General features: G+C 39.8%; 2 protein-coding genes across 2 annotated transcripts in view; both read right to left on the minus strand.

The window, feature by feature from the left end:
- Nucleotides 1–3,298, minus strand: part of LOC121956111 (RNA binding protein fox-1 homolog 3-like) — a 546,203-nt gene extending 542,905 nt beyond the window's left edge. The window contains exon 1 of the mRNA XM_042504222.1: nucleotides 3,268–3,298. The gene's annotated coding sequence lies outside the window, so the exon portion shown is untranslated. The remainder of the gene's footprint in view (nucleotides 1–3,267) is intronic.
- A 17,814-nt stretch (nucleotides 3,299–21,112) lies between these two features.
- nog1 (noggin 1) lies at nucleotides 21,113–22,289 on the minus strand. The gene has a single exon (XM_042505694.1). It carries the CDS (start codon nucleotides 22,041–22,043, stop codon nucleotides 21,375–21,377), a length of 669 nt encoding a protein of 222 aa, XP_042361628.1. The 5' UTR covers nucleotides 22,044–22,289; the 3' UTR covers nucleotides 21,113–21,374.
- Nucleotides 22,290–24,049: the final 1,760 nt, after the last annotated feature.

A 24,049-nucleotide genomic window follows, 5' to 3' on the forward strand; every position in this document is an offset into this window, starting at 1 on the left:
CTTTAATGCATCGCATTATATGCAACAAACTATCAATCTGCCTTTCTCACATTTAAAGCTCACTATTCAATTCCACAATAGTATTCACTCTATCATAATAGTACAAAAGCATACAGTGGTATTTCCTCGATAGTGAAAGATGTACAATGATACAAACCGCAGGGTTTTTTCTCAACAATGGCTTGAGTTTTAAGTTATCTACGACCACAGTTTCTAATTTCAAGAGCCTGCCAAGAGAAATGTAGGTGTCCTCTGTTTCCACTGCATCCTCATCTGATGATCTGGATAACATTGGAAACCTGTACATGCCTCTGACATGCCAACACTTTGACTGTATGGCCAGTGATTAAATTTCAGCCACTCATTCCATTTGATTTGCCTCGGGTCTGTGTCGGCATTGAGTGCATGGCTCAGCTGCGCAATACCTTGTGTCTCTAACCCACAGACTTGGAGTCCAGAGCTCCGTTGAGGACAGGGGAGGCCACCGCAGAATAACTCAGCTTTTGATTTGGCACTTAGTCGTTCCAATCATATAATCTCTAAGTAACAGCAGAGCGGCCCTCTGACAGGACGGAGGACAATACAGCCAGTCTGTCTGACGGTTTCACCAGTTTCCCATCATTCCTCAGCTGCAGACAGCTGCCAGAACAGGCTATTTTGTTGGATTAATCTTTGGCAGCTCACACTTGACCCGCGTATGATATGCATGACCTGTGACCATAACGGATCAGAAAAGTGCTACGATCTCTTAACTGAAACAACTGGCAGATGTTTGAGTCAAAAGATAGAAAATTAATCAACAATTTAACAATCTATTAACTGTTACTGTAACTCATAAAACAAAATGCCATAGCTCATATCATTATGGTTTTTGTGGTTTAACTGTTATACAAAAAATGCAAACATGACACCTTAGCATGGAACGGTTTCTGAGACAGTGGGCCTCTGGGCACACGGTGCAAAGAGCCCCACCACCTATCCTACACGAGAGCAAGGCACACAGACTTTGGGGAAGTTTTGCATCTACTTGTAGTCGTCATGCACCTTTTTGTGGTTTGGTGTCTCTGTGGTCATTTGTGTCTCCTTGCAGTTGTTTTGTGTCTTTTTGTAGTTGTTTGGGTCTCTTTAAGGTAATTTTGCTTTTTTATTGGGGCAAGTTTGTGTCTGTTAGAGGTGTCTTTATTTATTTATATTGCTTTGCAGTCATTTCATGTCTATCTGTGTTTGTTTGGTGTCTCTTTAAGGTTGTTTTATGTCTCTTTAAGGTTGTGTTATGTCTCTTTGTGGTTATTTTGTTTCTTTTTGAAGCCATTTTGTGTCTTTGTGGTTGTTTTGTCAGTTTCTTTAAGTTATTTTGTGTCTCTTTGCAGTTCCTTAGCATCTTTTTGTGGTCTTTTTGAGTCTCTTTCTGGTTGGTATGGTATGTGTTTATTTGTGTGATATTTTGCAGGTAAAGGTCAGGAGGCCCCCCATCACTTTGGGCCCCTGGGCTTGTGCCCAGTTGGCCTATTCTGTTATCCATCCATGCGCCTCAGGGCTCTGACAGTTTCCAAAAGACATTTCATATACTAAACAACTAATAAATTATGCATCACATATATGTTTAAAATCAGATTTTTGTATGTAAAAATTGCAAATAAGTAGTTTCCATAGCTGTCAAGTAAATGTTGTGGGATAACAAGAACATCATTTCCTTCTGAGATGTTGTGGAGTCAAAGTGTAAAGCAGCATTAAATGGAAATACTCAACTGACGTGCAAATACATCAGAAAAGTACAATACTTGAGTAAATTCAAGTAGTTACAGTACATTCCACGGCTGGTTCTTTGTAACATAAATGTGGCCAAAAAGGAAAGTGGTGTAAGAAGCTCATTTTACAGCATTGTTATTGTTCCACTGAAGAGACTAAATGAACAAGAAAGTCTGCAGCACCTTTCAACACAAAGACACCCCTCTCTCTCTTTCACCACCCCTGTATTTACACACTCTTAAAAACACTGTCACACAGCCTGACTAACTGACAGAAGTTATCATTACACAAAGCGCTCAATTCCATAATTTATAGAGATCCCCGTCCCAGTCATGTGGAATTCTCCCAAAATAAATTCAAGTAAACACTTACGCGACAAAGAGGCACTCACAGTGGCCTGGTATGCATAAACAGTATGAACAGTGTGACAGTGTAATCCCAACCCCACCACCCCCCCTCCAGCCCAACACACACACACATACATATACCCAACAACCCAGCCCAGCACTGACTTCAGGCTGGGGTTGGAAATGTGCCTAAACCCCCACCTCAGCCCCAGCGCCGATGCACCAACCCCGATCCAAGACGCCCCCCCACCCCCACACCTGACTCCTGGCAAAATAAGCCAGACTCCAATCCATCTTCCATCGCAATAACACACACCCCAAACCATGTTGTTTTGAAGAGCATTCAGCAAGTTCATCTCTGGGGATGTTTTTGTTTTTTTCCCCAGGACATCTTATTGTTTTAGCAACACAAAATGCCATAAATCAATCAGCTCTTTGCTTAACTCAGGCCTTTGTTTAAAAGCCAGAAATAAGCTTTTTCCATGATGCGTCGTTGAAAGTAAGCAACTGATACAAAAGGATGCAACAAAAGGGGTGATTAGGGGCATATGGGAACTGATTTTACCTACCTTTTCATTTGCAGAAAAGATTTTTCCTATCTTTGCAGATACACAATAATATTTTTAACGTAAATGAATTGCACAAAATATAGAAAATATTGTCAGAAATAAGGCCACCTATTCAGAAAAGTAGACAATAGTGCTTCCAATAACAGCTCTGATAGTTTTTTTTTTTTTTTTATTGCTTTATTATGATCGTGTTGACTCATAGAAGAGTCAACACGATTTTTCTACTTCTATTATTTGCCAGACTCCAGGCTGAATGTTGGGCATTTAAAGGCCAATTCTGATATTGATATTTAATCTTCTCTGTTTGTATTTGTGTTTCAACTCCTCTCTACCTTGAGGATTGTAACCAAACTGGGCTGGTTGAGTTTAAAACGCCTGGGATGGTTGCTATTCGATTTCAAAGGGAATGTTTAGAAACCTGAGCCGACCCTCCAGCAAGCATACCTTCTACACCCACGTCTCCCTCGCCCCTCATTCTAAATCACTCCACTGGAGCAGTGTAAACAAACTTCAGTTTGCTCTCTGATATTGAGAGGTTAAGACAAGCGGCAATCCTCCACTATGACAACACGGCCTCAGACAGACGATGTCATCTGTCTTACCTCACTCTCCATCCATCACTGCGCCGGAGTCGACATGTCTGACAGTCCCACTCTCGCTTTTCTCGCTGGCACAGGCCTCCACATCTGTCACATTTTCCTCCAAGCTTACTTTTATTACAGCAGATGAACTCCGCCTCCTTACCGCTGAATTCACGGACACCTGAAGGGCAAGCAGGCAGAGAGAAAAGCTATTGATTAGTCATGGTATCTGATGTCATTTTGGCTCGATAAACACTTTTTCAGGTGCCACTCACCTACCTGTTAAAACACGAGAGAACAATTTCAGAGCCATATTGGTCAAAAATAATTTATTCTAAGCTTCTACCTGGAAACATAAAATGTCAAGATATAAACAAAATAAATGTAAATATGAAGTAAGTGAATGAGTTAATAATGAGTGGGATTAGTAGCGCACAATTAATTAATTGGCTGCTCTGCAAATTAAGTTTTTATGTTAACATTTTATAAAGAAACATTAACTTTCTTTACAAATCTGTTTGAATTTGGCAACATTAGGTATTGTGATGCTGAAAAAAATAATAGGAATTAATAAATACTTTAGACCGGACTAAAAAGGTTGGAGCTCGAGTATGATACTATCAACAATTTATTTTTGTTTTTGTTTTTTCAGTTTCACTGTGGCTATTTATAAAGTGAGATAATTAAAAGTTAATTTTAAAAAGTAAAAGTCTTCTAGCCTTTTGGGGATCAAGAGCTGGGCGCCCTTACATGATTTAGAGAAATTATGTTAGAACTTAAAGGCACAACCAAGACATTTTAAATAAAGTATATGTCCGGAGACTAACTTACACTAATTAAATGACAGTCTACATGTAGCAAAACAAAGTGATTTTAAAATTAAGAGCGATATTTTCACTTCCTCCAGTAACTGTTAGCAAAATGGTACATAACAACAGGATAACAACAACTGTTTTATTGCTTGGAAGTTGTAAAGAAGCAAAATAACAAGTGTTAAAAATGCTTGAAAGAAAAGTATGTAACAGTTTCGCAGTACTAACTAGAAAGCTTAACGAATGAATGAAAAATAACACATTACAAACTCGGTAAAAGTCCTAATATATCATTTAAACTTCATGTCAAACTTTCTTGTTTCTGCCCCTTAAAACAAGGTAGAAATACCATCCACTATAGCCCAGTTGACAATAAATCTTTGGCCAGTGGATTCAATAAGTAGTACCACAGTGAAGTCCTAGTAAAGATGTAAGATATTCTAGGGGATCAAGAGCTACTTTCTATATAACAGTTTAAAAAGAAGCAACATGTTGTCTATTGCATAACATAAGCACAGATGTGTCTGCAGATGGCATCATTTTGTTTAAAGACAAAAATTAAAGAACCTAAAACTGAGCCTTGAGGCAAGACAAGTGTAACTCCAAACCACAAAAGAATTGCAAGGAAATTAGGAATTGAGGACAGTTTTTTAAATTTATTTTTTTATTTAAATTTAATCTATTTAGAACATGTGTGGGGTTAAATGAATCAATAATTATCAAAAACCCTTTTTTGGAACAGAAATTTATTTTATTTTCTAAAGGGAAAATCACACAATAACTTGATTTCACATTTTCTCTTAAATTTCTACCAAGGAAGATTTGACAATTCTAAAATGGTGGTATTGATAATTAAATTAAAAGAAGAATTCACAGAAAGCTTTGGTTCATAATGAGCCTTCACATTGTTATTGATTAAATGTTAATATAAAAATATTGACCAATGCCTATCTCAGTGACAAAAAATGGACATTATGTCTTTTGTTATCTTAACTGTGTTATCCAACATTTATATTCATTTTTTATTACCCACATTAGTGGTGTGGCTCTTAATGTTGGCTGGTCCACCCCCCTTTGGTCCCGACTGAAATATTGAAAAACTGGATGGACTGACTGCCATTAAAAAAGACTGATCAAATCCCCATCAGCCTCAGCTGTACTTTTTGTTTAATGCCAAACTGAAGTGGGGAACATATTAAGCATGATACCTGCTAAACATCAGCACGTTAGCAAGCTGGCATGAGCATTTTGCTCAAAGCACCACTCTACAGCATCGCACAGCCACTAGGTTTAGGTGTTGATGCAAATTTACAGATATCATGCTGTAAATCATGGTTTTTACTGTGTCAAGTTCAGAAATCTATCATGTTTGTAGTGTAATAACAACACTAATGGTGAATCATACTATATGATAAATATTAGAAATAGCAGAGAGGAGTGGAGAATTTAAATAAAAAATAAGACAGAAGAAAGTACAACAAGGAGTATGAAGAGATATGGTACAAAAGCAGTTTTTGACATAGAAACCTATTTCTCTTCCAGCGAGCAGTTTCTTTGAACACCCACAGGGCAGGAATAAGGAGGAATCTCCCTCTGCTGTGAAACTGAGGTAACAAAGTCAAACTGTATCTACCAGACAGAAGGTGCCAGCGGGGAAGTTTGCTCCTCTGATCTTAGCATAATCTGCTCTGGGGAAGACACAGCTACTCTCCTTACCACCTTCAAAGGCTCCTGCCCTTAACTTTCAGCCTCACATCCTAATCTGATTGAGGAGGGGAGAAAATATTGACTATTTCACAGGACAAAGCAGTGTAAATATTTGAAACCATTACTATGATACACTTGTGGAAATGGGGCTCAAATACTGACAATTTAATCTGATAACGTAGAGACAAAAACTACAAGTGTAGCATGTTTAAAAGCATTCCAACAGATGCGTTACAGGTTTGTCAAGCTGTTCCTTTGGAAATCATGATTGCACCTCTTCCCAAGCTTTGACATTCCTGAATACTAGATTATTTTTCACAAAACTGGGGTCCCATGGTCAACCTACATAAAACCCCATAAAGCCAATGGCACCAGGAGAGGCGCGCTGATAAATCAGCGGCACGCCACGAACAAGGCCCGGTGCCGGCAGACCTGTGTGCAACAGGACAACTCTATCGGTGAATTTCACAGGTCATTACTCTGGCTCCAGCCATCGCAGCCTCCAGTGGCTCTGGAGACGGCCAGCTTTTTCTCAGAGACAACAGCTTACTGGGCTTTGTGCTAGCTAAACAAGCGTGTCTGTCTCACAGCAGTAGATTAATGTCTAGATAGAGGGTTTGCTCCTCGGGGAGACCTGTAGAGGAGTCATCCTTCAACCTTTGGAGGCCATTACACAATAACAAAATAACAAAATCGGAGAGAGGGGCTCATTGACTGAACCCTGTCCTTTGGGGCCGCAGAGAGAGTGGTAGATGGAGAAAGAGGTTTCTGAATTAAGTCGCACCTCAGAGAGGAGGGATGAATTTCCTGAATAACAAAGCGAGCACATAAAAACTGTTTTTTATGCTCTTCAAGATCAAACAGAGCTGACAGCTGATGGATGTAAATAATCACAAGGTATGAAAAAAGGACCGCCATCTAAAGCTGCAACTAATGATTATTTTCATAACTGATGAAACTGTCAAATCTTTTCTTGATTAATCAGTTAACAGTTTGGTCCATTAAATGATCATTATAATTACCCAGTCCAAGGCTATGTCTCCAAAATTCCCTTTTTTTATTTGACAAGCAGTCCAAAACCCAAAGATGAAACTAGCTGAAACCACAAAATGTTTGGCATTTTTGTTGAAGAACGACCAAAAACTCTTATCAAAATAGTTGCCAATTAATTTTCAGCCAGTTGACTATTCACAGTTAATCATTGCATATCTGCACTATTGCCTCTCGTAGCTGTGTGGGCCGTAATGCAGCACCTTAAAGAGCTTTTTCATTGAGTGTCATCTGTGAGGAGGTTTGTGTGGTAAACACACAAACCCTCAGCACTTCACATGAATGACAGTAAACAACACAGGATCTCTGGCTGTGCCCCCCCCCCCCCCACCCCTGAGGAGAAAGGGGTCACACAAACACAGCATCTGACTGGCTCTTAATTTGTTCAAAGCAGCCCATTCAAACAGGATCATCAACAGAGCGAAAATCTCGTTTCCAAGGCTGTCGCCATGGCTCGAGCCGTGTTGTTTAGGAGGGAGATCAGGACGCCGCTGACGACTCAGCTGACTTCCAGCACACACAGCTTCACAGAGGCGCCAGGTTGTAATTAACACTTTGCAGATTACGTTTACAGGACCAACATGGTCTGCCTGAGTTTTATTACCGCCTGGGTTGTACCTCTGCCCTCCGGGGATACAAAACACTCTCTGTTTGACGTTGGCCTGTCCTGTGTGAGAACGTTTGACAGGTTTTGATCGTGGTGAGAGTCTTCTGGCTGTTCGCTGTTCTTCCGAGATAATGAGAATCTCCGCTTGCTTCTGCCAGTTTTCCAGCTATGACTGGATGAAGACACACGCTGCAGTCTGACAATATTAATCTATTTCTGTCCCCCTATCTGCAGCTTTCATTTATTTATTTGAGCTCACGCTGTTGGTCTAACAGTCTTATTAGAGGAGCAGTGAAACTAATCCATTTCTTGGCAGCAGGCGGCAGACAGCTGGGCAGCGAGGAGTCGCAACAGAGTGGCTGATATAATTGCGGTGTAATCATTTTCATGCAGCTCCTCGGCTTCTTCTTAGACTGCAAGCAGTGCTTCAGGTTAACATGCCATGGTAATAAAGCAGCCATTAACGTGCCAATGACCTCAGAATGTGAGAGCCAAGTCATTCGACTTTCATCAAACATGCCATTTAGCACAGATTTATCACACAGAGGAATTGTCTTCAAACAGCCAAAATCATGCTATAAAATCTTCAGAATAAGGCTACTAATTTTTTTGTTAACTATTTTAAGAGCTCTTGATTTATCATGATAAAACTGTTCAAACAGATTCCTTAGTGTTAGCCTTAGATCTAAATATATCAGATAAAAGCTTTGCTAATGCCCTGCACTAATATTAGTTAACATGCTGAACACTTGTGCATTTTAATCATGGACCGCAGCAGTGCTGCACTTTGCATGCTGTCTCCATCATCACTGAGACAGACAGAAGAGAATAAGTTACACTTTGAGTGCAGCTGTGGAAAACATCTGCACACATCTGTACCACTAGATGGCGGATATAACCTAAAATACTTCAATGTGTTCAGAACATAGCAGCTGTCATTAATATTGCTTCAATGAAAATTCAAAACTAATGGCTTCGAGTCATGTCAGAAAAAAAAAACGTAATCGGCTAAAAGTAAATCATTATCTGAAGTTCGAAACCAAAACAAGGCACGCTTCAAATACTGAATCAACATGCAGCAAATTACCACTAAAGCTTGTCGACAACCAACTGCTGCAAATACTACCGAGAGAGTTCATTACAGATCAGAATACAGAGCGAGGTGTCAGTCTCATCGGAAAAAAGCCTGGCTTTCCCATCTATCTCCCCAAACCACACTCATGTCTTAAACACTTCACACTGAATTAAACTGAAGTGGAAACCCACTCTCCAGACGAGCAGCACTTCTTTCCACTCCATGGCTGGGTGATAAATCTGTATGCTTCCAAACTGTGCCGCCTGCTTCCCTTGTTCCTCTCTTTTATAAGCTCTCTTCTTCTCTCTCTGTTCAGGCAGCAGCAGTTTGCTCACGGAAACAGGCAGAGAAAAATGACTTAAGACCTGAGGGTTTGTGAGTTTGGATCTGCAGAACAACTGAAGAAATCAGCGCAACAAAATGTCCTTGAGCATGGCACTGTTCCAGTGAGGATGCTGAGGGGCAAACAATAGGCACCTCACATTTGTAAATGCATGTGAATGTGAAGCAAAAGTGACTACAAAATACCAATGTATTACATACAGGAGATGTCAGCCGACAGGCCCCCAGTTTGGAGATCAGGCTGGAGTCAGACACAGAAGCTAAGCAATCTACCAATGTAGGGGGGGTCAGCAACAAAAAAATGTGTACACAAAAATTAAAAGGGTTAACTTGGATTCACACAATAAAGAAGAAACTAACTGATTGAAGCAGAGGTAGACCAGCAGCCCGTGAGTTAAAATTATTGGGTTTTTTTTCCAGTGGAGTCTAGTGGCTCTGGCAAGAGCATAGATAAGAAGCTGAGGCCCTTTTTTGTTCTCCGTTAAAGGTTTTTTGGGGGGACTTTTTCCTTACTCGCTGAGAGGGTCCAAGGACAGAGGGATGTCGTATGCTGTACAGCCCTCTGAGGCCGATTGCTATTTCTGAGAATGGGCTTTATAAATATACTGACTAGAAATTTGACATTAACGGCTAGCCTTTTGAAAAAGGTTGTGTGACTGAAAGGCAAAGCAATTAAAATACTTGCAATATAGCATACATGTAAACTGATTTTATTTTTTTTTTTCTGTAGGACTTTCTTTGAGTGGCTAAAATATGTCCCGTCTCAAACAGGCTCCGTCCTCTTCTAGACTCTTGAGGTAATACTCCTCTAATCACAAGTACACATCATACACTGAAGAGTCCAGTGACAGCTCCACCTGTGCATAAAGAACTAGGGTTACATTATCGTAACCTCTGTTTTGTTGCTGACCCCCATCTACAACAGCACATTGCTTAGCTTCTGTGTCAGACTTCAGCCTTCTTCTCTAAACTGGTGGTGTGCCGACCACCATCTACTGTATGTAATACACTGACTGAATGTGTATCGCATACAACCCCACTTAAAAAAAAAGAAATCACTCTATCCTTTTAAATACTTTGTGTCCACAAAATCTGTCTAAATTATCAAAATACTTAAACATTTACGGGAAATGCACTTATCTGCTGTCTTTCTGAGCATTTGATTAAAAAATTAGTACCACTGTCAAATCTGTGTGTGATCTGAAGCTGTCTTTAGCAGAAGCAGGGGGAAACTTCTTGCCCGGTTCTTTCAAACATGAAAAAAAAAAAGCTCACCAACACCTAAAGCTCACTAATTAACATGATGTATCTTGTTTGTTTACCTCCTACACAAACAGAAAAGTAAAAGCGGCAATTTGTGGTTTTAGGAGGAGTGTGGTGCTTGAACTATTTCGTGACAAGCAATAACTGTGGAAACGCCTGTAAAAGCCAAATCAATGCACTGCGGGTATTAGACCCTGCAGGTCACACGGGAGATACTTGTAAATCAGTTTCCTTTGCAACAAGTGAGATATAAACACAATGAAGACATTAATCTTCACGACAGAGAAATATTCCTAATTCTCATTGCTGAAATCTGGGATTATGCCCGTAGTAAGTACCAGTCCTGCCCATGAAACATGCAGTATTTATTTGACATGTTTGTGCAGCACCTTGACAGAATGCAATTATATCAGCAACCCACAGGCGTGTTAATGAGGGTGCTCTGTCATCAGCATGGAGACACGAGGTTGGTTCAGTCTCAGTTTCTGGTGCTGGAGGCCTTTTGCTCCTGATAACCTTTATGTTTCACAAACTTTTGGTAACCCTGCTTGCGAGTAAGGCTGCCAAAACTGTCATTGGTGCATTCACACTCTCTTTTCTTAATTTTGTGATGACCACATGGTGAAACTCTCAGCAGAGATGTCTGAAAACGAGACTTAATCCTGGGGAAGCTTCTGCTTGACAAATGACAATTTTCTTTTGACTGCCCTCGTTCCCCTCTTCCCTTTTTGTTCCAACATTATGGCCTGCTCCTGCAGCAAAACAGCCCTGACTTGGGCCCATTGTCCTTTAGTGGTCAACAGTGGACTGTCAGCATTTTAAGGTGTGCCAGCAAGATGAGACAAAGTTCAGCTGCTGAGAAAGCTACACTGGGTAGGCCCAAATGGGGATTTAGGCAAGCACCTCTACTACCTTGTCAAAGTTTAGGAAGGAATACATTTTATGAAAAGCTTATTAAAAGCAGGTCCTTGAAACAGCATCCATCCTACTAGAGCAGGACTTCTTCAGACATATCTAGACATGATAATAAGATGCAGAATATGGCTGGCAACACACAGTGTTCATCTGCAGAAACGCTTCTCAGTCTCCTGCATATTAAGTATTCTAAATTCCTGAATAACCTTGTTTGAACAACACTTTGGAGTGAATCCATGTAATGTTCAACACCCAGAGAACAAAGAGAAGGTCAGACAATCCAGCTGAGCACATCCACGAAAGCTACTGAACTTATCCCCAATTTTCCACCAGACACCTCGCCTCCTACCATCCTAATGCTGCCAGGAATCCCAGGTAACATGAATTGTCCTGAACCCTCCTGAACCAAAACCTCTGGCCAAGGATGAAGACCTTAAGATAAGATTGTAGTTACAAAACCGATCCAGCGTGATGGGAGGCTTCCAGCTTCCTCCCAGCTTTTTGGTTGCTTCTCACATTGCTTTCTTAGGAATATTATTATTTTTTCTTCTTTATTACCAAGAGTAGAGAATGAAAGAGGTTTGGGCGAAGAAGCAACAATAAGCAATCTCTGGCCAGATTCAAACCAATGCTGTGGTTACATGGTGGACCTAAATGAATCCCTTTAACCACTGAGTGACTGAATGACCAATAATTACACGACATTACACTAACTGAAGATCTAGAATAAGCAAATCTAGAATAAGTGCAACTCCAGGAAAAAAGGCAACTGTCCAAACCTATATATATATTATATTACCTATATATCGACAAATTATTAGCCATAAAATGCAAATGTCATCAAATAGCTTGGCTGTTTTTTTAATCACTCTCTGAAGCCATGCTGTGGAGACCTTCTTTGCACCCTGCGTTTTTTGTTTGTTTGTTTTTGTTTTTTTCTAAAATGTTGTTGTTGGTATCAAGAGAATACTGAAAGGTATTTTAAGAACTAGAGCAGTACTCCCTGGTATTACTGTCTGAAGTTATTGTAAGTGAGGGGCTAAATCAAAAACAGGGTGGGCCTGGAAACTATTTGCAGAAATCCTGAGGTACATCTGAGAATCTCACAGACTTGCAGAAATGATCTCTTTAGACACTTTACATCAGATCAAACCACAGCCAAGTGTGAAGAGAGTGAATTAATAAACATCCTCAGGCGGCTTGTGTAGTTGTGCGAGATAACACGGTGATAGCACATGGGAACGGGTAAACCTGAACATGCTCCAGGCATGAGAGGTGCCAGTGAAGGGGAGGGGGGAGGGAGGGGTTGCTTGGGAGAAATAGGGAGACACGGGAGAGAAATGATGGACGGCTCACACGCCAGCCATTGTGAGAAAATTATAGCTAGGTGCCGCCAACTGAGGCAGTGTGGCGGCCAGCCAAAGCCCCGGGAGAACAAAGGCCCAGGATCCCCTGTGTGTGAGTGAGTGAGCGCCGGCCTGCCCGCGGAGCCCCAAACCTTCATATTTACATGTGACGCTCAAGAGTTAATTGCAGTGAATTCCTGTGCTGGGTGCAAAGTGGGGGCCGTTGTTGCTTTATTTTACATAACAAACACAGTTTCAACTCATTCCTCTCTGTTTCCAAGGAACTTGAACCAAAGACGCAAAGAGGTTTAGAGCTCTTGCAAATCAATAGCCCTTACGAGACAAAACTGTTAATTATTATTATTAACGAAACTATTAATTATTGCTTGTTTTTTGTTGTCATATAGTTCAGTGATGGCAGAAGTAAAAGCAGTTTTTATCACAGAGACAATTATGGTGAGAATAAATGGAAGCAGCAGGTTAATACCCGCTAATATTTTGGTTATTTATTCAGTGTTATCATGGAGCTCTCATTTTATTAACTGCATTGGTGGCTCCCTGAGGAAAACATAAAAGTTCCACACATTCCTCTGATTATTTTGTGTGTTTGGAAAAAGATTTGTGTTTGATTCAGCTTCTCAGGAAAATGTTCATGTGTGTGCTTTCAGCTGCTGGAGAGCTAAGAGGCCCCTTTAACAAACCAGACCTCATCCTCACAGTAGTTGATGGACAAAAGCCAAAATGTGTCAGGGTTGCTACAGTTCCTGATCTTTCTCAAATGAACAGTGCCCTCTCGACTCTCTAGACTTGGCAGCGCTGGCCCGTGCACATCAAAGTAGGGTCTGACCTTGCATACCAGATGAGGTTTGGATTAACGAGCTCTGGACATCAAACAGCAGGATCACTCCCCACAAGTCATCAAACCCAGCTCGGTGAAATTTACAGCGGACAAAAATGCTGGAAAAATCAACATCAACCTTGCCACGCATCTCGGTTTGAACATCGTGACCAGGACGGGGAGCAGCAGCAGCAGAGAGGATATTTCAAAAGCCTCCAATTATCTGATGTGTGGGAGAGCACAATGAGCTGGGCCGCATGCCAAACAGCATCCTTTACCAAACAAATAAAACTTTTGACAGGACGTGTCTGCCTTTCCGAGGACTGCACACCAACAAACTGCTCAGGCGGGGCAGCGGTAAGCACTTCTCATATTCAGTGCTCATTGATCTCTCTAACTTCATGTAACATATAATACTGATGCTTTTATTACTTAAAACATAGTCACAGTGAAAATACAAGACATAAGTAGAATACTGGTTGATTTTTTTTTACAAAGCAATGGTATTAAACATACTGACAGGAACTAAAATTTAAAAATGTCTACAGGACATTTTCTTCTAAAAATTTTGCCATCATGGTGGTTGGTTAGCACTTTTTCTCAAGAAATATTTTTACCAGATATCGATGGGATTTGGTACAAAGTTGGGCCATAGACCAAGGACCGAATCATGAAATTAAAAGGATTTCTTCAGGCATGAGTATACTTGAAACAAAGCTAAGAACAAAGAGCCATTTTGAACGTATAAATTCAAAGGCAGAGGATAAACTTCCAAAGTCATGAAGAGGGGTGAGATGTGATAATCTTCAAATGAGGATAACGCTGCACTTGTCTGGACATGTGAAAAGATACAAAAATAGCTGTGTAAGGAGGATCCAGATCTGGTTGAGGTGTACTGAGGCCTTTCAATGTATGAGTTCACTAACTTGAATGACAAGAATCAAGCACATGATAACGGTACTGTACCTATCACTATTTATACATTGAGGGGGAAAAATAGGTCGGTACATCAACTTCCATATACGAACACTTAAATGCTCTCATTTAAATCATTATATCCTCTGACAATCAATCATGTGAGCAAGCTTGAGACAGAGTGGTTGGGCAGTGGGGGGTTATAGGAAACACTAGTTTGCTTACTCTATGGACCAGAAGGTCTTGGTAATTTTATGCCTGTAAATCTAACTTTTTTTGGCTTCCATTGAGCAAATTTCATAGGAATGAACACGGCCCCGCCTCCAATCCTGGATCCAGTTGTTTTTATATATCCATGATGTACCAATTGGCACTTTCGGAGAGGAGGAACTTTTTTTATTATACTAAGAACATACTTCTAAGAACTTCCCATGTTGCTGTGTCTGCACTGCAAAAATTAGGAACAATCATAATTCTTGAAACGTTGCTTTGAACTTTTTTAGCTCCTATTTCAGAGTAGGTACTCTCTAAGCACAAGAGGAACAATGACTGATGCTACATTGATTGGACCAGATGTAACTGTATGTTGATTTGGTCTGACACAGCCAAGGCAGCTACCACTTTTAAACCCTTTTAGCCCTGTTACCAACAGACAAAAAACACAAACAACAGCTCATTGAAAAGAAAAAGAAGTCAGTTCATTTCTGGAATTCCCCAAAACAATTTGGTCCAAAAATGCCTCATGTTAGTTAAAACAGGAACTGCTATGGAACAGTGCCAGTAACGGTTGCTGTTACCAACACCCAACTGAAACCAACTGCCAGTGGCAGGACACACGTAGGTCATACTCAACAAAGGTACAAGCATAAAACCCTTCTATTTGACAATAAACTAAAAGATTGAAGGAAAAGATGAGGTGTTAGCCCAGTGTCAGGTTCATATGCGAGCTGTGTGAACCAAAGAAACAGCTGTTCACTGCTCAATGGAAGCCAAAAAAAGTTAGAACACCTGCCTTCATTCAGGCATGTTTCCCTACAGCCACAGCTGGACATCTGGACAGCAACCACTTTATATTTGTTCATATTGACAGATGTACGCGGACACATCACTCGGGTCGTTAAAGCAGGGTTTGTCCTTACTGACATACTAATGAAATCTAAGTTAAAATAGGTCACATAGGTTTATGACAGATGTCAGTTCACAGATTAAAAACAGAATCAAAAGGTGTTATATTACCAGGAGAAAAACAACAAAAAAAATCTTTAAAAATATAATTCAGCCCTCATAAAAGGAAATATTCATCTACTGGGTTTCTCTCTTTGTTGGAAAGTTTCGTGACATGAAATCAGGAGAAATACAAACACTCTCCTCCACAGCCATCTTTCTGTAGCTTTAAGACAAATTATAAATCAATGCAATGCAGGTTATTTTCTTAGGTTTAATCTTGTTTATTTCCTTTATTGTATGTATTAAAAAAAGTTAGAAAGTTGGACTTGAGTAAAGATTTTTTGGTCAAAACAAACCAAATGTGTTTGGTTTTTTTGTAAATTATGTCCGCTTTAATTCATCATGAGGAAACTTATGTCTGGAGTAGTTTGCTGTTGTTGATTAACATTTCCCACATATTAAACTCGATTAAGTATATTTTGAAACTTCAAATGAAGCTTCTCTGCACAGCACACGTTTGTGAGGATGGAGAAACCATCAGTTTAGATGTTTGTTCTACTTTGGTTAAGGTTATATAAGGGGCCGTAATAAATTATCTTATTTTCAACCTAAAGACTTAAAAAAAAATAAATTAAAAAAGAGCAAATTGAATAAATTGTTTTAAAGCAGGTAAAGACAGACTCTACCTAAACAGGAAGTGAATGGAAAAATAGCAGGTTACTGTCATTCATTCCAAATTAAGTTTTTAAATTAGAATTTAATTTAGAACTGAATTCGTCACTTGGTTGAATTTTGATTTATTTTTTCAAGTTTAAATAATGGGTCTCACAACAGAGCCATTTCTCTGGGTTACCAGCGGTATGAAGATCAAAAGGTATTTTTTAGCTTTCATCACTGCATAAAAGCACAAAACATTGTGTGTTATTATAGAGCTGTGGCCCAAGTACAGTGGTGATCATGTATTCAGAGCTTTCAAACCTGATCATTACAGCACATCCTTTCATGTGCTCAAATGTTTAGCAGCATTATTGGCAATTTCTCATTTTCACTGAATAAACATCACTCAACCATCTGACTTTTACAAACTTAGCCCGCATGCTTCGCTTGTTATTGTATTCTTAATGAAAGTGCCAGAAAAACTACCTTTGGCCTATTAATGAGCCAGTCAAAGTTATTAAAACTAATTTTATCATCTGAAAAGAAAAATGCGCGACTTATGTTTGATATTGTTGGCAAAACTAACAAGGAGAAGTTTGCTTTGATCAGGGAAATATCTGAAGCCTGCAGGAGAATTTAATCAGCACCAAGGTTTTGGCTTCAGAATATCTCAATAGCAAAAAAGAAAGGTGATTAGGTGGAGGGGGGAGGGAGGGGAGAGGCAATAAAATGAGCCCATACCCAAAGAGATCATTAAGTTAATGGATTACTAGTGGCTAAAAGCATTACATCTTTGGGTATCTCAGTCTGAACAGATCTGCGGAAAGCTGAGGTCGGCGAGCGGCACGCTGAGCGACGACGCTGAGAGCTGAGAGCCAGCTCAGAAGTGACGAAGGGCATTAGCAGCCCTGCATCCTCCAGTCTGCAGCTGGTATTAGCAGGCACCGAGCGCTCTGTCAACACGTATTACTCCACACACAAATCATCTGACCGGCATCAGCACTTTGCCTGCACTCACCGCAGGAAAACTGAGGGAGACATGGACAGAAACTTGAAGAGGACAAACCTGTGTTTCTCAGATGTGATAGAAACCTGAGGCAAAATCTTGACTATATGGTTGTAAAAATAATCACAAGAGATATTGAAAGGTTTACAGTGAACTGACTACACAAGGAAATGGAGATACACTTGGCAGGACACCTGTCCACCTCAGTGAACATTTTATTTTGGCAATGGTGACCCAATTGCCAAAATAAATTTTGATATTCTACATTTCTGCAAACCACAGATAAGCAACATTTGTGCATTTCATATGTAACAGATATGTTGAAATGCTACATTTCTTTCTTTTTCTCTTACTAAAAAACACTGTTTTTGCACCAGTCGTGGCTGGAAATGCCACAATGTCTTGCCACAAAAAACACATGGTTCTGGTCCTAAAATACCCCAGTGTCTGGCTAAAAAAACAGTTTTGTTGTCAATTGTGGCTGGAAATGCCACAAATTTGTGCTAAAAAATATTTTTGGTGCCACAATCATTGTATGAAATTCCTCAATATCTCAGTAAAAAGCACCCGATTTCAGTGCCACAATCGTAGCTAGAGTTGCCGTGATGTCTCACTAAAACATGGTTTTGTTTCTACAACTGTGACTTGACATTGCCAGATTTTTCACTAATAACCACACAGTTTTAGTTCTAATTATGGCTGTAAATGCCCTGATGTCTAGAAAATACCTGGTTTTCTTGCAACAATTGCGGCTTGACATGCCCCAATGTCTCACTGAAGAATACCCATTTTTGGTGCCATAACCATGGCTGAAAGCACCCCCAATGTCTCCAAAAAATAAATGCCCTAATTGCCATAATTGTGGCTAGAAATGCACAAATGTCTCAGTAACAAACATTTGGTGTTGTTTTTTGTCAGTCTCGAACAGTGGTCAGCGATGATCTGCTGCTTGGCAGCATCACTGTAGAAATGTTGATATGATATGTGCATTTTCTACTGGTGACAGAACTGAATAAAAGACAAAATCAGGTGAAAATACAATAGAGGGTAAAAACTCTGAGAAAGTATTATCTGATTATGTATTTTTCCAGGCAGCTGTTAACTGACTAGCCTTTAATCCTTTAACACCCGACTATGACACACAAAACCCGAAATAGGTGGATATCCACAGAGCTTGTCAACTGTAAAGCCTGACCATCATGAGCTTTATGCTACAGGACAAACTGTATCATGGAAAAGACAAGAGGATCACTGTCAAACACTGAGGATCCAACACACACTCATACATCAAGGGCTATTTATTGTGTTTGTTTAAGCTGTATAGCGGAGATCTTCGCCCTTACGTTGCTATCCGGTGACAAGTACAGGGATTTGTCTGCTGCGTGTGTATGTGCAGAGCTGGCTCTGAGGCTAAGGAGCATCATTACTGACTAAACACAACTGAAACAAAACACAGGCTTTCTGGTGCCCCACAGTCTACCCCACAGAGGGAGGGGGGAGTTGTCTTTCGTCAGTGTGAGGGAGAAGCAGCTACAAAAAACTCAGGCGATTAGAGCAACTAATTTATTGGAAAATATTAGTTTTACCTCTTAAATTTGTCATAACCCATCAGCGGTTCTGTTTTTACAAACTTATGTTGACGGGCCAACTTTGTTTAAACCCACAGTACTTAAGGCTCTGGGAAAGATCCCAATGTTTCCAATAATACACAAATAATATCTGGGTGAGATTCTAATAAAATTATGCATAAGACAGTCTTTAATATATCTATTTGATGTGACTTTGCAGTCGTTAACAATATGGCATCATGTGCCATGAACGAAGGGTTATATTTTTTTCACCTAAATTTAAAAGAATCTTCAGGGAAGAGTTCAAGAGTTTAAGAGATTAACTGGCATTTTCTGATTCAGATTCTGTAGAAATAGCGGTTAAGTGGTGGTAGTAAAATGAGAGGAAGATACCCGCCTGCCAAATGTGAAGCAATCACCGATTACACAATGGTGGAAGACACACTCAGATCTTTTACTTCACTGAAGTAGCACTATCATACATACTGTATGTCTTGCATTCAAAATTTTACTTAAGAAAAAGTATAGAGGTATTAATGGCTAAAGGTGGCTATATATGAAAACAAACATGCAGAGCAGACATGGGGTGTTCCATATTACAATAATGGAATGCTGGAGCCCATTTCAACAAGTTTATATACTGTCAGGTAGTTAAATCAGTGGTGGAAAGTAACTAAGTAAATATATTTACTCAAGTACTTCTACTCCACTACATTTCAGAAGAGAGAAATGCCCCACTTTTTGCTCCATTATATTATGTTTTACATTAACTAACAAAAAAATCTGTTTAAAAAATATAATGCAATATATCTGCACTATATCAAATAGCTAAAACTGACTCCAACTCCACCAGCAACAACATTTAAAAGCTGCTTACAAAGCTGTTTTTTTTTCAATATTGTATTATCAGGGTACTTTTATTTTAATAAAGGTACTTTTATTTTTGATACTTACTTAGAGAGTCCCCATCATATTATTCATTTAAGTTTCATGTTAATAAATGGTTTATGGAGAACCAAAAGTGTCAGCACCAATGTTAGGTTAATTTGATCATATTTTAAAATGACTATATTCATACTGTACCTGCATCTGATATTTGGATTTTATCTGCACATTGTCAAATTGTGTTGTATATGCTTAACGTGTACATGTTTAACTGTATTGTGTGTATGTTTATTTTAATGTTGTTTGTCTTTAACCATTGCACATACTGTTTCTGCATATTGTATTATTTTAATAATTTTAGGATGCCTATTAACATCAGGCAAGGAACCACCAATGAAAATTTGCTCCCCAGCAAGGTGGTCGGGTGCGTTTACATTTGTTTCAATGTGGTTTAATGTACATTGTCGCGTCTTAAAAAAATAAATTACAAATGAAAGTATTTATAATAATAATAATAATTTAATAAATTTAGCCAGTGATACTTCTGTAATCTGTACGCTACTTACACATAAATGAGAATTTACTTTCAGGATCATATTTGTTATTCTTATTATTGGTATTGCTACTTATATACTTTGTATACTGAATCCTCCTCCACCACTGACTATCATATTTTATGAGTTGATCATTTGTATCAAAAATATAAATCTACAAAGTAACTCAAAACTATAACTGTGAAATAAATGTATTGGAATAAAAAGAACAATACTGCTGAAGTGTAATGGAGTTGAAGTTATTTAATTAATTCAATTAATATTTCTATTTCCATCTTTTGCTGCTAAGTGCTTATCGTGGTATTTCTTGACGGATCACTTGTCGATCCATCAATCAATTAAGTTTGAATTTCTCTAAGTGTAACTCTATTTCCGCACAGGAGACACCCACCACGCACTGTGGATTTAATCTTTGATGAACCGCCTATACATTGTGATTTTAATGACAGAAAATTAGATAAATTATATTTTTTGGTCTCACTCAGTAGGAGAGACATGAGGAGCATCAGCCTGCACTTCTCCCAGCTCCTCGCCTCAGCTCAGCTCCTGCTGGGCTGCAAATGGGGAGGAGGAGTTGAGCAGATGAAAGAATGAGAGCTGTTAGCAGCTGCTGATTCCTTCAATCACTGAATCTCTGCCTCTTCCTATCAGCATGTAATGGCTGTGATTTATAGCTGACACATTTATAGTGATAAGATAGTGTTAGTTAACTTGAGAGAACTATTGACCACATGCTGTCTGTAAATCGAACACTGATATTGGATTATTGTCCAATAAATCCAGAAATACTTTACTTCACAACCAAATCCTCTTTTCTTTCTATAATCACCAGTGTTGCCGCATACATTGTAATACGGAGTAAACCAGATACCATGATGCAGTACATAAGTGTGTGATTGTAAAAAGTACTTGATGCGTAAAATGGTGTTAGCGTGAGAACTTCATGTGCGTACTGTGGCAGGTGACTTAAAGGTATCCAATCCTTCAGAATGGGACACAAGTGATCAAAAGGATGAAAGGGAAAAAAACATTTAAAGTCATTTCAGTGTTGTTTTATTGTACGAATATAAAGAATAAATAGCACATTTCCTTAATTTACAGGATAAAACAAGTCACTGATACACAGCTGTATCAATAATCCACGTTGAACTCTGAGGTCGATCTGCTTCACCCAAATATGGAAAACAGGGAGTTCTTACGTGGCTCTATGCGCCATATCTCCATAAATACAAAATATATAACCAATATTCTCCACAAATAAAGTAGGCTCTGGTTACAAATAATACTGACTTTGTACAGGGAGCTATATATAACTGCATGGCACCGCATATACAGAAAATACATTCCTACACTCGGTAGTGCACGTGAAAAAAGAATCACAAAAATAATGAGCTTATAATTTATTATTTAGAGTCAATGTTTTAACTTGAGCAGGAGCATTTGCAGTCTGTGATGATCGGGTACTGCACCGGTATCCAGGCGCATTTCAGTCCCCCTTTCCTCTGCACGCATCTCCATCTCAGTATCGTCAGGTGGGTCGAGTTCGCAGGTTTACACACCATGCCCTCCGGAACCGAACACGACCTTTTGCTGAGGCAGCTGCCCACGCGCACGAATCGCGGCCAGAATCGGTTCCCCAAGTCGGTCCACGTGTACACGACCGGGCAGAACGAGTACGCCCACAGCCACTGCTGCAGCCGCCGCTTCAGTTTCTTACTGGGCTTGAGCTTCTTGCCGAACTGCACGTCGAAATCCAACGCGCGGATCTCTTTCGGCAGTACTCCACCGGGTTTTTGCACCTCGAAGTCATCGAGTTCGTCGTTCCCAGTGTATTTGTCCTCCACCGGCGGCAAAACGGACAAATAGCGGCTGTCAAAGTCTCCCAGGAGGCTCTTCAACTCGGTCTCGTTAAGGTCCCGCTCCTTGGGGTCGAAGACCGGGTCCGGGTCCTCTATTAATTCCACAAGCGGCAGACTGTCACTCGGGATGGGCCGGAGAAGGTAATAGTGCTGACAAATCCCCCTGTCCATCAGAAGTCCGAGGGAGAGCACCAGCAGATACATGGCTACACACTGTTGAGACTGATCCATATCAGAGGATCCAGTGGTGAGATCAGTGCGCACGGGGAGCTGCTAATGGGCCACTTTCTTGTGCGCAATTACGCGTGGGTCGTATCCAAACCTCTTCCCTTAAAGTTCACAGTTTCCCATGATGAAAATCCGAGACAGAAATTAAGTTCATCCGCAGCAGCATTAGTGAAAACTGTTTTTAATGACAAACTGCGTGACAAAGCTCAGATCTCTCCTCGGGCTCCGTGCGCGCGGGCTCGGCATGATGATCCCACTTGTCTCCTCTACAGAAAAGCGCTGAGCGTAACCCGCGACCTCCGTTATATTCTCCACACGAACCGTGACGTAATTCGTGTGCCCCTCTTTGAATGTGGGTTTGTTGTCTAGGAGGAGATCCCCAATACCTCCTTCTTCCACCGCACTGAAGGGGCTGGTGGGGAGTGTGGGGGGGTTGTGCAGGGAGAGGAGACGCCCCCTGTCGGTTTTCCAGACATCCTTAAATCAGTCTCACAGTGGGAATGGTTGTTGAAGTCTTTCATCTGGAGAATCCGTCAGTACAAAGCTCCCAAAGGTACCACAGAGTCCCACAGCCTCCCACAGCCTCCCACAGCATCCAAAACTTTTTGTAAAAAAAAAAAAAAATGAAAATGAGAACAGTAACTCTGCAGTGCAAATTTCAGGCACTTCCATTTCCATTTTAAGATACTTTACACCAGGGGTGCAGCTGTTTCTTGCATCATGCTTTTTTGTCATTGTTTTGTTTTGTTTTATTTTTAAATCGCATACAAATTACACAAATGCAACTGTCTAAGCTTTACGTAAAAAATCATTCAACTCCCCACTGCTCCTGAAAGCAGCACCCCTTACTGTAAACTTTATGATTCTTTGCCATGGCCATGTCAGCTACCTTGCAGAAAAAAATGGTGTCAGGGAATTGTTCATTTGCTTGTTTACTCTCTGTTTATTAAAGCACATTAGTTTCGCCAACTTATTTCCTTAGTGTATGTCTACAAACTGTATGATTGTTTGGTTAACCATATTGTGTTAATCATTTAGTATATTTTGAAAAACAAGCTGAGGGCTGTTTAAGTCTGAGGGCCACAACTGGCCCCCAAGCTGGACTTTGGACATGACTGCTTTATACGATAGTTCTCCATTACATGTTCTGCTCTGGCCAGCAGTTACTACTTTAACCTTAATAAAGGATCACAATATTTTTTCAACCACTTTAACTTTAACAAACAAATTTAATCAAAGGCATGGGTCAGCAAAAGTTTGCCCAATGCCCACCTGATGTGGTTTTTTATTTTTAGATATAGCATGTAAATAAATACATAGTATCCCACTAAAATACACAACATCTTCAGCTATTGTTGGGACATTATCTACTCTGGGAATTGAATTAATTGCATTATTTTGTCAAATAAAGCAAAACTGCAAAACTTATTTTATTCACAGATCTAATTTTTATTTAAGCCCATAATAAGCATCAGCTAGCCTGTGGGTCAGTCATTACAAAATCATGCTGTGCAGGCAAACATTGGTCAAACCTGCCGAACTTTATCTAAAATTCTAATGGAGGTCCAAAAGTTTGAAAAGATATCAAACATGGCAGGCTGAATTTTGGGGAAATGTGGACGAAATGATTCAAAACATTATTTCAATTTGATGTAACTGTAGCATTAAAACATGAAGTCTTGGTTTTGAATGTCTCACTTGGTGTAAACAAATAGTTCAATAAAGAGCTGAACCAAGCAGATACTGGTATATACTGTCAGTGAGGAATAAAAGTTACAGGAGTTAGAGGAAAACACATGGAGAGATGTGTGTTAAAGCTGGAGTAAGCACTTTTATTTAGCTTAATTGAGCATGTTGTAATTAAAATTGTCTCAAAGAACACAGACTTCTGAATGTCCTTGGTTCAGTTTTCAGGCTTTAGAAAATCTAGCCCAAAACAGCACCTTGGGCCAATCGCAAGTTATTTCAGAGAGAGGGTGTTCCTATTGGCTGTTTTGCAAATGCAGTTG

Source organism: Plectropomus leopardus, chromosome 17 (genome assembly GCF_008729295.1).
Source record: "Plectropomus leopardus isolate mb chromosome 17, YSFRI_Pleo_2.0, whole genome shotgun sequence".
Lineage (NCBI taxonomy): Eukaryota > Metazoa > Chordata > Actinopteri > Perciformes > Serranidae > Plectropomus > Plectropomus leopardus.